Genomic DNA, 14981 nt, shown 5'->3' with positions numbered 1-14981 from the left:
AGAGTGTTTAACAAATACTGTTAAAAGTAATTTGCCCTGGTAATATATATTTGTACGTAGTATAATTTGATGAATATCAATATCATACCAAATTAATCTTTGGGAAATGCGAAACACTTTCTGACTAATGATGAAAGAAACCAGTGTATGTACCATAAATCAGATGAGTAAGATTGCATTAGGTATGAGGTGTATATTTAAAAGCCCAGTAAGTGGGTAAGCTGAATACTTCTGGCCTAATAAGATGATAAACTGCTGAAAAATAAACTCCTCTCATGGTTTGTTCCTTAGCGTGTCCCATCTGATCGTCACGTCTGGAAAATTTGAGCCGTGGAAATAGCATTTTTCAGTCAATGAAACTGACAGTTATGACCAATCTACAGCCATATATAGTACACATTAGCAGTTCTTTGAAACACTTAAGACCTGGAGTGCCATTATCAATCCCACCCATGTATCATTTATCTAGAAACAGAGATCATGTGTGACGATAGCTCACATCAACTTACACCAATAGGAGCCAAATGTATTGCTTTTGTATAATACTTTGCCCTGGACCAAATATTATAAATAGTTTTCTTTTAAATTGCTGTATTCTTTGGCATTTGTGTCCACTGTCCCTGAATGGGTTTATAATAATGTATCTCAGTTCAATGTAGCACTGCATTGCAAGTCTGTAATGCCAGATCGCTTTAACATCTCCCCAAATGTTTGAATTAAGTTACACAAGAAATAAATATTTTGGGTGCATTGCACAACTCTGCAATAATAAAAATGAATTGAGCCACCGTAAACTGCTTGCTCTGTAGTCTGCTATATTTTAAGAGATGGAGAGCTGCAGATGGATAATATGACTGAAGTGTGAGCTAAGGGAAGAGCAGGAGGAGAAAATGCATTTTAGTATTAGAGGCCTGGCCATTGACCTTATATCTTCTAGATGGGGATAAGAGGGAATAAGGTCTTATTTAACAACAGTTCACCAACAAAAACTCTAAAAGCTTTTATCATCAGGCGGGTGGGGGGCAGGAAAGAAAAGGACCCAAATACAGACAATCTGTCAGTCAGGAACAGTTCAGAGATTTATAGAAGAGGTGACTGAGCTTACTGATGAGTCCAAACCGAGGTTGTATAGAGTTCAGAGGATAGCAAGAATGAGGCAGGTCCAGGTTCCATGCTACAAATTCTAAAGCTACAAGTTCTAAAGCTACAAGCTCTAAAGCTACAAGCTCTATAGCTACAAGCTCTAAAGCTACAAGCTCTATAGCTACAAGCTCTAAAGCTACAAGCTACAGTCATCAAAGGCTTGAAAGCAAAGGCATGAAGCAACAATGACACTATGGTACCCACCTGCAGAAAATGGGCAGGTATATATCCTGCATGGTGATTGGGAAATGAGCTACAGGTGAGCAGGAGGATGTGGGAGTCAGGTGACCTGGATATGGAAAGGCCGAGGGCATCAGGTGGAGAATGGCAATAAAGCTTAATCGAGATGCAGAGGTTTGATGAAGTGGGAATGTGGCTGGAAGGAGGGACGGTAAGGCAGAATGGGCAAAAATAAACACAAGTTGTTTTGAATGAAAATATAAATGACAGACAAAGCATTGGTATGTAAAATACAATATGTAGATGTTTATACGTGAAAATCAAAATGTTGAATACAACCTAATCCTAAGCCTTTGTCCACATGCTGCACAAATAAAGCCAAACAACAGCTGTTTTATTAATACTGCAGCACACTGGCAATTTCTGCATTATGTTCTTAATATACTTTAAACTAGTGTAGATGTCAACACTTATTGGAAAGAATATAAAACAAACTTCTTTCATATATTCAACCTGCAGTGTTATAATCTTTTTTGTAAAAGACAATTTGCTGTTTCATTTTACTGTATATTTTGCATTATAATGCAGGCTGCTGTGCTTTCATATCCTGCGCTTATTTCCACACAGTGCACACCTTAAATAGCTTGGTTGGTGTTAGATCTGTCTGTCAAGCTTACAGGAACAGGGCTCGTGGGTTTGAGAGCAGATAGACGAGTGGAAATTAAATCCCAAACCAACAGTGCTGCATTCGTCATATCTTGAATGATATACGTTCACAGTGCTAAATGATGAACAGAGGCACAAACAACAACATACCACAGGAAATGAAGGCGTCTATAAACAACACTTACAGTGATGGTGTCATTAATCTGTCTCAGAATGAAATTCACCTCAATTGACTGAAATACAAACAAGCTGAAGTATTTCCTTCAAAGATATTCCCCAGTTTTGATCCAAATGTTCAAACACTGAAATTACAGTAAAAAAACAAGGACCTTGAGTCTGTTCTCACAGAAAAAAAAACAGCACAATCCAGAATTTTTGCATCTGTAAAATAATGGAAATGTGGTTTTCTATAAGAAGCAACAAAGGGCAGCCAGAAGGGGCCTTGCAACAGAGTAATGATTGCTTAGCAACATATATTACACAACACTGCAACAGCGTAGAGGGCGAGCAGGATGGTCTGATGGTGCAGGAGGATTCAAGCAAGGCAACACATTCAATTCCTATATTTTGCCCTTTTTTGGGGTCTTTATTATGTCCTAGTGGGTGAAACAGAGTAAAGGGCACACACTTTAGTTTAGTTTACTGTGACATAGTTTTAAATGCAACTTGTGTTTTGTGTTACTAGAAATGGAAAATTGTACACAGACACTTCCTATAACATAACGGATTTTCTGAAGAATCACAAAATCAACTACATATATTATTACTATCGTTATTTCCTAAACATTTAGGTAAGAACCAGTGAATTGGATCCATCTGACAGCTGCAATGATGTCTGGTGTTACACTGCCACCTTCTGTTTATTTGTTGGAAACTAAGCAGCTGCTGCGTCCACAGTTAGCAATGAAAATAGACACAACTTGCAGATAAATTACATTAATTTAATCTTAGAAGGGTCAGCAGCATAGACCTACTTCAAGAGGATTAATGCTATTTTCATGCAAAATTCCGGTATTCCAAAATACTCTGCTTTTCTTTTCATTCAATTTTGCATTTTGCACCATCAGTACGTTTGGTGAAGGATTAGGAATGAGCGCTGGTCCAAAGGAGAGATTGGTCTATAGAATCAATGCCTAGCACTATGATGTAAGGGCAAATCCTTTCTATGAACGATCCATCTTCTGCCCTGATGCCCTTGTGATTTATTATGCTGCAGGAGCCCTCAACTTTGTCTTCCAGGCAACGACCTTTTGCCACTGATAGATACTACATAGTACATTTACTCGACTATAAAATGAAGACAACTATAGAGTCCTCCAGTGCTCTCTGTTCCTGATATCTGGTTGACAAATTAAATCTGATTGCTGATTCTATTGCATTTTTTTTGTCAACTAAATTGACCATGTTTTAAAATGGCCCCATTCGAGTTAACGTTAACACACTGCCAAGTAGGACAACATTTCTTTTGAAATCATGTATCATCATGAAATTTAAAGTTATCGATAGTAGAGGCTGCTCTTTCAGTTTGACTTATTTCTACCTCCATAGGATGCGCTTGAAAGAAGTTCGCTTCCTAGAGGACACAGTCAGCTCTTCGGGTACAAGTTCTGAAATGGTATATTTGGTGCAACTATCAGGCTATTTCCGCCATTTTTGAGAAAATATGCACATTTGAAATTTGTATTACTTTCCATTCCTTGATCTTATCACAATTTACCATTTAAATGTAGGAGAGACATCACGGTTCCCGTGCAGGTCCATGAAGTGCTACAGGGTTCAAACAAAGATGGCCGTACCCTATTTGGGTGTGGCAACAACATGCTAAAATCATGGGCCGTATTCATAAAGATTCCATAGTGAAAAGAGTTGCTTGTAGTAATGAAATACTAAATCAATTCTTAGAATTATGTCATTTTATAAGGATTTCCCCTTACAGGTTAGACAAGATCATGGTAAAGATGAAAGATGATTAAAATCTTAGTACGTAAAAGAGCTTCTAAAGTGGAAAACTTTTTGAAGAAGGGAGGAGGACTTTTGAGAGACTTCAGAGTTTCTTAAGAGGGAATAAATGGTGGAAAGACAAAGCGGTAGGAGAAATAATCTCCCTACGCTGAATGACAGTGAGTTAATAAAACGCTACAGATTAGATCATGTAGGGATAATCTTTGTTGGTCGGCCTCATTAGAGATGCGCTCACATCTTCCACCCAGCGTAGTAACGCTTTAACGCCAGAAATGAAAGGGATCACAACACTAAAATATTTGGCAACTGGAAAAATGTAAGTGTTGGTTTATAGATTTACATGCCAACCAACGCTGCTACGTATCAGCAATCACAGAAACTGATGAAAGCTGAGCCATTTAACCCCGTTGATACCTGCCCTCCATCCTGGACTTGTACACCTCCAGAGTCAGGAAACAGGCAGGAAAGATCACATGCAATAAATTGAATTATCACAACCTGCAAGGTCAGCCCGGAGCCTTTGGAGACGCAGGGCAATTGTTGGCCAAACCCAGTTGGTAATCCAGCCTTGGACAAAGTGTTTTTCATTCTTTACAAACTATAGGACATAAACTAATTTGAATCTTTACATAATTCGATTTTACTTTTTAATAAGACACAAAGTCTTCAGTCAGTAGCCTATTTCCATACAATATAATTAAGACTTTTTACATTTATGAAACTTGTGATGCTCTTTTCAGACCACTAGCTGTTAAAATCAAATGAGATATATACACATATAAGATAATAATATAATTAAAGACATGAATTATATATATATAATTTATGTCTTAAATTGCTTTTTTTTACATGGTTTTCTTTTAATATATATTTAATGAACATTGTTGGAGGGAGGTTAAGATCATAGGGTTTTTGTTTTTTTTATCCTGGAAAAGGAGGAGTACATATTTGGCCCCGCCTACTGCCTGTCAGGCACGGTTTAGGGCGCAACCTCCGATCACGCTTGTAGCTATGGAAACTCGTCGATGGCAACATCCACCAGTCTGCCCTCCATCCTCATACCTCTCAGAGGTGCTGCTGAGTGTGTGCAACTGCAACCGACAGATGAGACGCTGCAAGATGGCGATTCCGCGACTCGTGGCTTGTTTAGTTCTGTACACCAGCTTAGGTAAGTTACCCTTCCTTTCCTACAATGCTATTGTGAAAACGTCGCTGTGCTGGGACGAGGTGCGGCAGCTGTGTAGCCTTAAAATCACAGCTGTATCGGAGCTGTCAATGCTAACGGTGCAGACCACAGACGTTAGCTCGACATGAACAGGTTGTGAAATGTCAAGAAAGCTTTATCGTAATGCACGGTAGTATTTGGGAGGTTTCACTGTCAGCGCTGTATTTCCCCCTTAACGGTAACGTCACGTTGCTGTTGTGAGAATTAATCCTGACAAAAAAAAAAATGACGTAGTTTTAAGAGCATCATTCACGTTTAATTTAAGTCAACGGTGCCGTTATGCTATCCAGAGCCCGTTCACAACAAGCATAGTGTTAGCGTGAAGTGTCGCTGTATGAGAGAAACTAACCACGTCTCGACATCAGCTCGTGTGTTTATTTGTCAGTGAGGACAATTTCTATCCTTAAAAAAAAAAAAACTTCGGGTGAAAGAAAAAAAGCAACCACATGGTAACATAACGGGACCTGTCGTGTCATCCCATGAGACAAAGGGTATACATCACAGGACCTGCAAGAGCATCTCACATAACATGCATCTACTGTATGTATTGAGCGTGCAGCACGTAGACTGTGAATAAACACAAATAACATGCATCTACTGTATGTATTGAGCGTGCAGCACGTAGACTGTGAATAAACACAAATAACATGCATCTACTGTATGTATTGAGCGTGCAGCACGTAGACTGAATAAACACAAATAACATGCATCTACTGTATGTATTGAGCGTGCAGCACGTAGACTGAATAAACACAAATAGCATGCATCTACTGTATGTATTGAGCGTGCAGCACGTAGACTGAATAAACACAAATAACATGCATCTACTGTATGTATTGAGCGTGCAGCACGTAGACTGAATAAACACAAATAACATGCATCTACTGTATGTATTGAGCGTGCAGCACGTAGACTGTGAATAAACAGCATCACCACTGACCCATACATTGAGTTCACACGAGTCAACTCTAGTGTCCAAATGCCATCTCTCTCTCTCTCTCTCTGACCAACTGAATCACCATCCGAGAGTGTGTGAACTGACCTTTAGTGATCACGTATACTGATTGACGATGATGAGCGGAGTGCTATTAGTGTGTTCAAAATGAAGAGTGAGACATGGTGTTGTTGGAGATGACACACCTCATCATCATCCCTGCCCAACAACAACAACAGCAGCTGGAGCTTTGGAGCTGATCAATGTAGCTGATGCTGGGCGATGCGTTATATCCACCCCTGGTGTGTGCACTCGGCGTGAGGTCACCCTGCTGTGGAAAATGTAAAATTGGCAGTGGAGTGAGTTATTTCCAAATGGCAGATTGCATTAGTAAGGGTTGAACTTTTGAAACCCGCTCCTCTGCAAAACGTGTGAATCAAATGACTAAGCGACTGACGACGCAGCGCTTCATTTATCACGTTCTTGGCGGTGTGTTTTGGTTCTGAAGCCCAGTGGGTGAATGTAGCTCACTACCATAATAGCAGCAGACATGATTCAAATGTTTAGTCTGAAGTTCTGCCCTCCAGTTTTAGTCTGCCCTTAGGTTTAGATAATGAATAGGATTCATGTTGTTTAATTCATGCTTCATGTGACTTGCACATTTACATTTAAATAATTTAGTTCAAAGTAAGACAAAATGAATGTTTTCGCATGAAGATTATCATGTTATTCCACACTGACAGTATCGTATATATACTTCATCATCTTGTTCCTGCTGTTAATTGAAGCTCTATAATGTTACACTAGGGCTGCAATTAACGATTATTTTCTTGATAGATAGATTATTAGTTCTGTAGATCGATTTATGACACGATAAAACGATCTATAGAACGATTCATCTATCAAGGACGTGTATTCAGATTGCTTGTTTTATTTGTTTTTATTAAAGCTTGGACTCCACGCTCTGGAAGTCACATTTGTCTTAAACTCAGCATAGTCAGACATATTTAGGATCTTGGAAAATTGTTGATATCTCTTTGTTTATTTAGTCTATGATCCTGCAGCGGAGGCCTTGTGTCCTCACCAGTGTCCTTTTGGTCGGCTACGATGGCTTTCGAAAACAAAACACAGTTCTCGAGCCCCCTTTTCTTACGTTTCCTCAACATGATTGTTTCACACTGATCCACTGGAGTGATTAGTTACAGTACACATTCACTCCAGTGGTCCATGATCCATGCAGCTCGCTAACTCTGCCTTCAGCATATTTGCTGCGACTGCGCTGGAATGTTTGGGGAAGACGCTTTTTATAGATGCACTGGTTCAACATTTATTTTGTTTTTGTTCCAGGGGTGGGGAGTCATATTTAGTGCGTAAGAGGATTGCAGAACGTGGCCATTTAAGAGCACATTTCTCTCAGAACAGACTACAGACCTGCTTTGTCTATTCATTACAAAAACACAGGGATTAAGAATGAGCTTGTGTTTGCTTTCCAGCAAGCGCTGAGATTATTTTCTCTAATAATTCAAAAATATTGTCTTCTTTTCAACCTACATTGTGTCACCGGGGGACCAACCATTGTTGTGTGGATGCTTTTATTCTAAGCTCTAAGTATTAGTAATTGGCTACACATTGTCATGCTAATCGACTGTGGTCATACTTTCCCACGGCCTACTTCTTTTTAAAAGAATCATGTCAAAAATGTGCCTGGTTGTGCAGTTAGTACACTATATATATACTATATATATATATATATATATATATATACATATATACATACATACATATATATATGTATATATCTTTTTCAATTTCTGTTCAGAGTGTTCAAAGTGTGAACCAAAACCATTCTCTCAGTATGAGTTATTATTTTCTGTGAATAATAAGGACTGAAGACTGTATTTATGGAACAGTTTCTTTTTTGGTAATGTTTTGCCAAAGACAGAAGGGGGGGAGGGTGACATATAACAAAGGTCACCCCCAAGGAGTGTTTATCAGAGTTCCAGAGTGCTTCAGCACAATTTAATTATTAATGATTATTTCCTGTAAACGTAGAATAACATTACACACTGCTATGTTGAAATCCATGAAATGATGGGAGTTTTTTTTGTTGTAGTGCGATACTTGTGCAGTGTGGTTGTAGCAGATTCGATCAGACGTCTATATTTGAAAGCCTTAGCGCTGCAGGTTTTACTTTTGTCCCCCCTTGTTGGTGAACTTGCCTCCGCTGTAGAAAGACAACTCCTCACTCCGTCTCGCATATGCCGAGGGAGCGTTTGTTGGACGGAGCTCTCCGTGTGTCTCATGGGATGTCCAGTCACAGCTGGGCTATAAATAGCTTCTTGATGTACAGGGTGGGAAAGTCAGCAACAGAGACGGAAGCTGAGACCTGGAAGTCACATCCCATCAGTGTCCGCAGCTGTGCTCGAGCCTTGGCAGGACCCACGTTTCCATCACTTTCAGGCCGAGCGTCGGCTATATGTTAGCCGGATAAATGTCGTAACAAGGCCCCTGTGAATAGACAGACAGTTAGTCAGAGTGCACGGGGCCTCCTGGCACACAGGAGGGGGGGATGTCTTGCGGTATTCAAGGCCCGCTCAGATAATTATTGTTATCTAATTTCAGCCTTCATTTGAAACCCCCCCTCACACTGCCTCCACTGGGAGCGATAATGCCTTCATTACTCAGCAGGGGTGCTGTTAGTCGCATGTGTACCCGGCGATTATTGCATTTGGAAGCGGCACAGACACAATGGGTTGAGTGGAGGGTACCAGTGGAAGGTGGAAACGTGCTTATTTGTCCTCAGCCTTTTAAATCACACACACTGTGGAATTATGTGTGCACTTGACGTGGGTAATTTTTATGTTTTCCTTATTTGTTGTTGCACACCCCATCGCTCTTTGCTCACTTATTTTCCACTCAAATTGGTATTCTGCTGGCCCAAGTTTGACAAAACTGGTGAATTATGCCCCTTGCCATTACGAGCTGACATTTGTGAAATAACACCGATTGCTTTAAGGAGTGCACTCAAGCAAGGAACTTAAAATAAGTATATCTCATGTGTTGTTTGTGCCGGAGGGGAACAAGACGGCTGATTAAATATGCTTCGAATTTAAAGCACATCCCCACTGTCAAGTTATTTTTGTGCTCGTGATTTGTTTTGTTCAGGGATTTTGATAAATTATTTATCCTATAAACCTCAGTGTTAATTAGTGTCACAGTTTAGCGAAGAAGCTCTTTCACTTAACTTGAAAAACAATGAAATAAATCCGAGCTCTTGTAATGTTGTAGGCTTTCTGCTCTAATGAGTGCCACATCGCTGACCAACTCCAGCTGTTCCTCAGAGGGACATTGTCACCCAATAAGTGAGACCCAGGGAGCTAGCGATGCAGATGTTCATGTTCTAACATCAGACAACCACGTCCAATCTGTGTCCGAGGGCATTGTCTCTACTTCTACTTCTCATTATATGAGTGTCTGTGGTTAAATAAACTGCCACCCCTGTGCAGTATAAACACATAAACCCCATGAAGTGCTCATAGATCATTTGAAACCCCTTATTTGTACATATTTGCTGCATGAAAGTATCTTGAGGTTTGACTTGTTTCAGGAGCGTTTTGCCTTCAGTCTCGGTCTTCATTAATTGAAACACATGCTCAGTTAGACCGGGGTCAGGGGATTCGTTTTGGCCTTAAAAGACTCTGTGGATGCCTTGTCTTGTATGCTTATGAATATTGTCTTGCTGCATTGTCCTAAAACTGGAGGGACTCTGCATAAAAGTCCTCCCACATTGGCTCTCCAGGGCGTGTCAAACAAAAAAGCTGAAAGTCAGCACTTTAACTTCAGTCAGGGTTTCATTTAAAATGCGGAGCACAAGAGCAAAGCTGAAACTATAAACACATCTTCATTGCAGCAATTTAACATTTAAAACCTGCTCTCCCGTTTCATCACCAGCCAAATTATTTTAAAAAATAACCATTATAAAGGACCCAAATCAAATAATATTTACTCTCAAGAGTCAGTTCTTTTCCTAAAGCCGATCCCGTGCAGCACACACATTAACTGCATGTGAGAACACATTTTGGCTCCAGGTGTTAATCCTCTTAAACAGAAATGTGAAGTGATTAATAAGAAACTCTGAATCAGATCCCAAGGCTGTCTGAGAGGTTCTATATTTATCACTCTAATCCACCGTTTATTAGGAAACATGCCCAGTTGATAATGTCCGCTAATGAAATTGCTTGTGTTTTTGTGTGCCATCAGGGTTACTCAGCATTTAGTGTCTTCCTTCTTTTTCCTCCCCGCAGGTCACATCCCATCATCACTGGGGGTAATCCTCCGAACCACCGACAAGATTGTGTGGGCAAATGAGTTTGAGCGTAAGTTGCTGGAAAATCACTCTAACCTATTTAGCTAAAGTAGCTTTTCTTTTCCTGATGCGTTCTGTTTCCCCCCACAGCCATCGAACTGACCTGTTTAATAGAGTCCATCTCCACAAACAACCCGAGGATTGAATGGAAAAAGATTAAGAACGGTGTCCCCAGTTATGTGTACTTTCTAAACAGGATAGCAGGTAAACCGCTTGCAAACTCTCCCTTTTTTTTTTAAAGCCCCGTCAACCAAAGTGATGTCTCAGGGCTCAAGGCTTAGCTGAATGAATGGTACCTTAAGAGAACTTGGCTTTGATTTCTGTTTTTCCCGGACTGTGAAGTCACACTGTGTATGTGAATGAGCAATTGTAAAGTGATTTTTTTTTTCTTTCCCCTCTCTCTTGAAAAGGGGACTTGGAGCACAGAGCTCAGCTCAGAGAGCCGGCCAACATCATGATCTTTAACGCCACTCGGTCAGACACGGCAGAGTACCGCTGCGAGGTGGCCGCCATCGACGATCAAAGGGACTTTGATGAGATACTCATTAGTCTTGCAGTAAGAGGTACGGTGAGCTGGTGCCACATGGGTCCGTGACTGAAGACTTATATACGTATATATATATATACGTATACGTATATATTCAGTTTATATTAAAGGATTATCAGTTCATTTTACATTTATATTAAAGGGATAGTTTGACAGATTTTGCTGTCTTGCCAAGACATGGATGAGAAAATCAACACCAATCTTACACCTGGGCCACAGAAAAAGTACAAAAGTAGCTTAGCATAAAGGCTGGAAGCAGGTGAAAACAGCAAGGCCGACTATCAGGCCACACGACGAAGGCCCCCGAGTACAACCTAAAACCTACATTTCTAATAGTTTCCCTCCAACTATTATAATTTAAGTGTTTTTTTGTTCTTTTACTGATGTTTTTCTTTTTTTATTAATGTTTTTTCTGTTTTGTAAATTCTTTGTTCATTTTTTTTTTCTTCTTTTTAATACTTCTTGATATTTAATGCTTTTATTGTGACACACTTTGTTTTGAAAAGTGCTATGTTATTAAATCTTTACGTACCTACTTCCAGTGATTCCCGTCATTATGATAAACTATATATATATCATATGTAAAGGACAGGGACTGTATTGTGTATTTCCTAAAATGTCTTACCATTCCTTTACTTCAGGCTCTGCTAACCTATAATGATGATTTGCCATATTTAGACAGTTTATGCATCAAGTGATTGATTAAATTATACATATATGCATACATATAATTGATGACTAACAGTGGTTGCAGTAGCTTGACGTGTGCCTGTGTCTGTGTGCAGTGAAACCTGTGGTCCCACGGTGCAGCGTGCCGGAGGCGGTCACAGTTGGAACATCAACCGAGCTGCGATGTCTGGAGAACGAGGGCTTCCCTGCTTCTCAGTACCGCTGGTTCCACAACAGCGAGGAGCTTCCTCAGGACCCCAAGAACAGCCCGAAGTTGGTCAACTCTTCATATAGCATCAACCCTGACACTGGAGGCCTGGTAAGAAAGACACACGGTGTGACATGTTTATTTTAGAAAAACTAGCACTAAAGAAATGTATTTACTATTGATGTTACTATGTTATTAGAAATCAACTTATCAGGATCTGCCTCAGTCAAATGTGGAAGAAGTAGTTGACATGCTGTTCTGTTTGTGCATCTAATCTACAGTAATGTAAATGTGATTTAACAAATCCGTGCATATAAAGATAAAGGAAGCTAAACCTTAAACCAGCATATGAAAGAAGGATAATGTTGCATTCAAAGCCAAGGGGATGTGTTTACGGTGTACTTTAAAGACACAATAACAACCATGTTACTAAACACATTTCCATGTCATGAAATGTTACAACACATTGGAAGACAATCGGTCTTTAGGAAATGTCATAAGATTTGATCCACAGAAAAGCATCCTTCAGCATTTTGTTGACAGCGCAGCTGTCTGTCATTGCACTGAAAAGTCTCTAAAAATGTCTACTCAGAAATTTCGAAGAGTGAGGAAGGAGGACGCAGGGGAGTACTACTGCCAGGCAAAGAATGATGCCGGACATGCACAGTGTCCTTCACAAATGATGGAAGTCTGTGAGTGTCTAAACGCCTGAGTCACTATTTTCTCTCCAAGATACAAGAGTTTTATCTAAAGCTGTCTTACTTGTGTTGTGTCTAATGGTATGAAGCTTCCTATCAGAAGAAAACGTTTGATATCTTTACTTAAAGTGATGATTTCAGCCCCATGTTAAATACATATAATCAAAATATACAAGTGCACAGATCATAATACTCCATATCTCCCATGCCGCCTAACTCTGTGAAGACAATCATCTCTGTGTCCTGTTGCAGATAACGTCGACATCCTCGGGATTTTCCTCAAGTCCTTTGGTGCAGTGACTGTTTTCTTCTGTTTGGCTGCTTTGATTTGTCATTCCCTTAAACGTGGATGCTTCTACAAAAAAGGCCACATTGAAAATAAGTGAGTACAATCTCTGAAGAACGAAAGAAGCAACATTTTGTAGGATTTTCGTATTTTATTGTGTCTTTTTTTAAAATTTGTTTATTTCAGCTACAATTGGCCAGCACAGAATGAAGGTGTTGAATATGCCGATGCAGATGAGGTAAACAAAATCTTCAGAGCATACACAGTATTTGTTGCATGTCTTACTGTGAAGAAATTAAACTATTAAAGGATCAGCTGTGCATACATATTTTATAATTCCTGTTTTCCACAGGGCCATTTTCGCCACAAGTCCTCATTCATCATTTGACAGCGGAGACGGAGGACGAGATGAAACCCAAGACAAGGCAAAGAACTGTTGAGGTTAAACTGCTACAATGATTCTCCAGACGGTAACGTTTGAGGTGTAACATGGCACATTATTCTCTGATGCACATCAAAGTCAAATCAACAAACTTGCCAAAGTAATTTTGATATCATTTTGTGGCACTGTTTCATGTTTTTTTTTTTTATATAAATCTTCTTCTCTGTTAGTATTCATTTCGGTTGAAACATTTTTTACTCCATATTTAGTTTATTTTAACTCATTTGCCACAATGTTTTAGTGGGATTTGATATTTGGCCCACGGTGTCATCGCAGAAGATGCCGCAAGCGACATTCCTTCAACGTCTTTTGGACAAATCTTCTTTTATATCTCTTAAAACTTTTTACTGAGTAAACTGAAATCGTTTGACAAAACTCATTTACGTTATATTTGTTCATAAGATAAACATGTTCTTATTTTGTTTCACGTGGGGATAATTTGCAACAGTTTTTTGTACATACTGTAGTTATACAGGCAATAAGCAGCAGACTGTAAAAGACTGATGAGCTCAGATTCATAAGGCACAAGTTACCCGCCTTTCTTATATTCACAGATAATAACAAGTCTATACGAGTACAGAGTAACTTGTGAGTTTGAACAACATATATCCCACTATGCTGCAAAGTCAATATGTACTATAAAGGTGGTGAAGTATGATTTTTAGAGTGCTGTTTCTGTGTATAAGTGACCTTCTATGCTTTACTAATTATTTTGTGAGTATTGGACATATTGTCCAGTTTTGACTCAGTATTTGATGTACATAAATACATACATCTTTGATCTTTTAATTTGCATATATTGCACTCCATACCTTATTGTAAATACTGCAATAAATCTGTTATAAATTTACAGTATTTACTGTTCAGTGTGTATCTGCAGTGTTGAGCCTGTCATTTCAAACATTAGTGTCAATGATTTGTGTAACAACTCAGGAACTGTTGTAAAATGTCCACTGTTCATTTGATATTAATGCTATATGTTCATGTTATTTTGTTACTATTAAATACGTTTGAACTGTAAATGTTGTGGTCATGTGTATTGTCAGATTGATTTTGAGAAAGGACGAGAAACTAATGATACAGCGGCAGTTTAATGTGTGACAACATATATAACATTTCTAAACTGGTTTGAGGTGCTTTCTACTGTATGCTTCTTTATACTTCTATTCCACTACATTATAGAGAGAACTAGTACTATACTACATATGTTGACAGCTACTAATAACTCTACATATGAAGATGCCATTTTACAAAACCTGTGATGAGCTAGTAAAATATCATACATTATTATTAATATAAACTTCCACCAAACATTATACTTAAGTACAGTCGCCTATTTGGGTAAATACACTTATTTTTCACCATAGACTGTGGTTTTCACCAGTAAGTATAAAGAAGTTCAAATCAGCTTTACTTCAGCCAGCTACAACAATAAAGCTGCTTAAAAACATTGGGAATTATAATCTAATATTATAAATATGCAGGAAGTCATCGTAATGGAATATGTTTTCCTTGTGCTGCCGCTGCTTACACTGAAGTAAATAACTTTACTCCCCGTTGCTTTCTAAATAAATATAGTACTAATATTTGGTACTTTGTTTTCACCTTGGTTAGAAGCATAGACAAAGCATTAAACAGCTCTCAATTCTGGTTTG

At 39.0% G+C, this 14981-nt stretch overlaps 1 protein-coding gene across 2 annotated transcripts; it reads left to right on the top strand.

Moving 5' to 3' along the window:
• The first annotated feature begins 3065 nt into the window (after nt 1–3065).
• On the top strand, nt 3066–14440 carry jam3a (junctional adhesion molecule 3a). 2 transcript variants are annotated; one of them, XM_076101019.1, is made up of 9 exons: nt 3067–5119; nt 10415–10486; nt 10567–10680; nt 10887–11039; nt 11809–12011; nt 12493–12592; nt 12851–12980; nt 13071–13122; nt 13237–14440. In XM_076101019.1, exons 1-9 carry the CDS (start codon nt 4963–4965, stop codon nt 13270–13272), a joined length of 1017 nt encoding a protein of 338 aa, XP_075957134.1. In that variant the 5' UTR covers nt 3067–4962; the 3' UTR covers nt 13273–14440. The 2 variants fall into 2 exon arrangements, with proteins under 2 accessions (XP_075957132.1, XP_075957134.1); XM_076101017.1 differs by lacking the exon at nt 13237–14440 and having other exon boundaries at nt 3066–5119; nt 13071–13224.
• The last annotated feature ends 541 nt before the right edge of the window (nt 14441–14981 follow it).

Source organism: Anarhichas minor, unplaced genomic scaffold, assembly GCF_050575085.1.
Source record: "Anarhichas minor isolate MPS153535 unplaced genomic scaffold, ASM5057508v1 ptg000026l, whole genome shotgun sequence".
In the NCBI taxonomy this organism is placed as follows: domain Eukaryota; kingdom Metazoa; phylum Chordata; class Actinopteri; order Perciformes; family Anarhichadidae; genus Anarhichas; species Anarhichas minor.
The sequence above is the reverse complement of the archived record's forward strand: the minus strand, read 5'-3'. Positions and strand labels throughout refer to the sequence as shown.

Bases quoted from the DNA above. Each gene is read 5' to 3' on its own strand.
- jam3a (XM_076101017.1), top strand. From the start codon at position 4,963: ATGGAAACTCGTCGATGGCAACATCCACCAGTCTGCCCTCCATCCTCA. The intron at 10,487-10,566 runs GTAAGTTGCTGG...TTCCCCCCACAG, and splicing joins GTGGGCAAATGAGTTTGAGC to CCATCGAACTGACCTGTTTA. The intron at 12,593-12,850 runs GTGAGTGTCTAA...GTCCTGTTGCAG, and splicing joins TTCACAAATGATGGAAGTCT to ATAACGTCGACATCCTCGGG.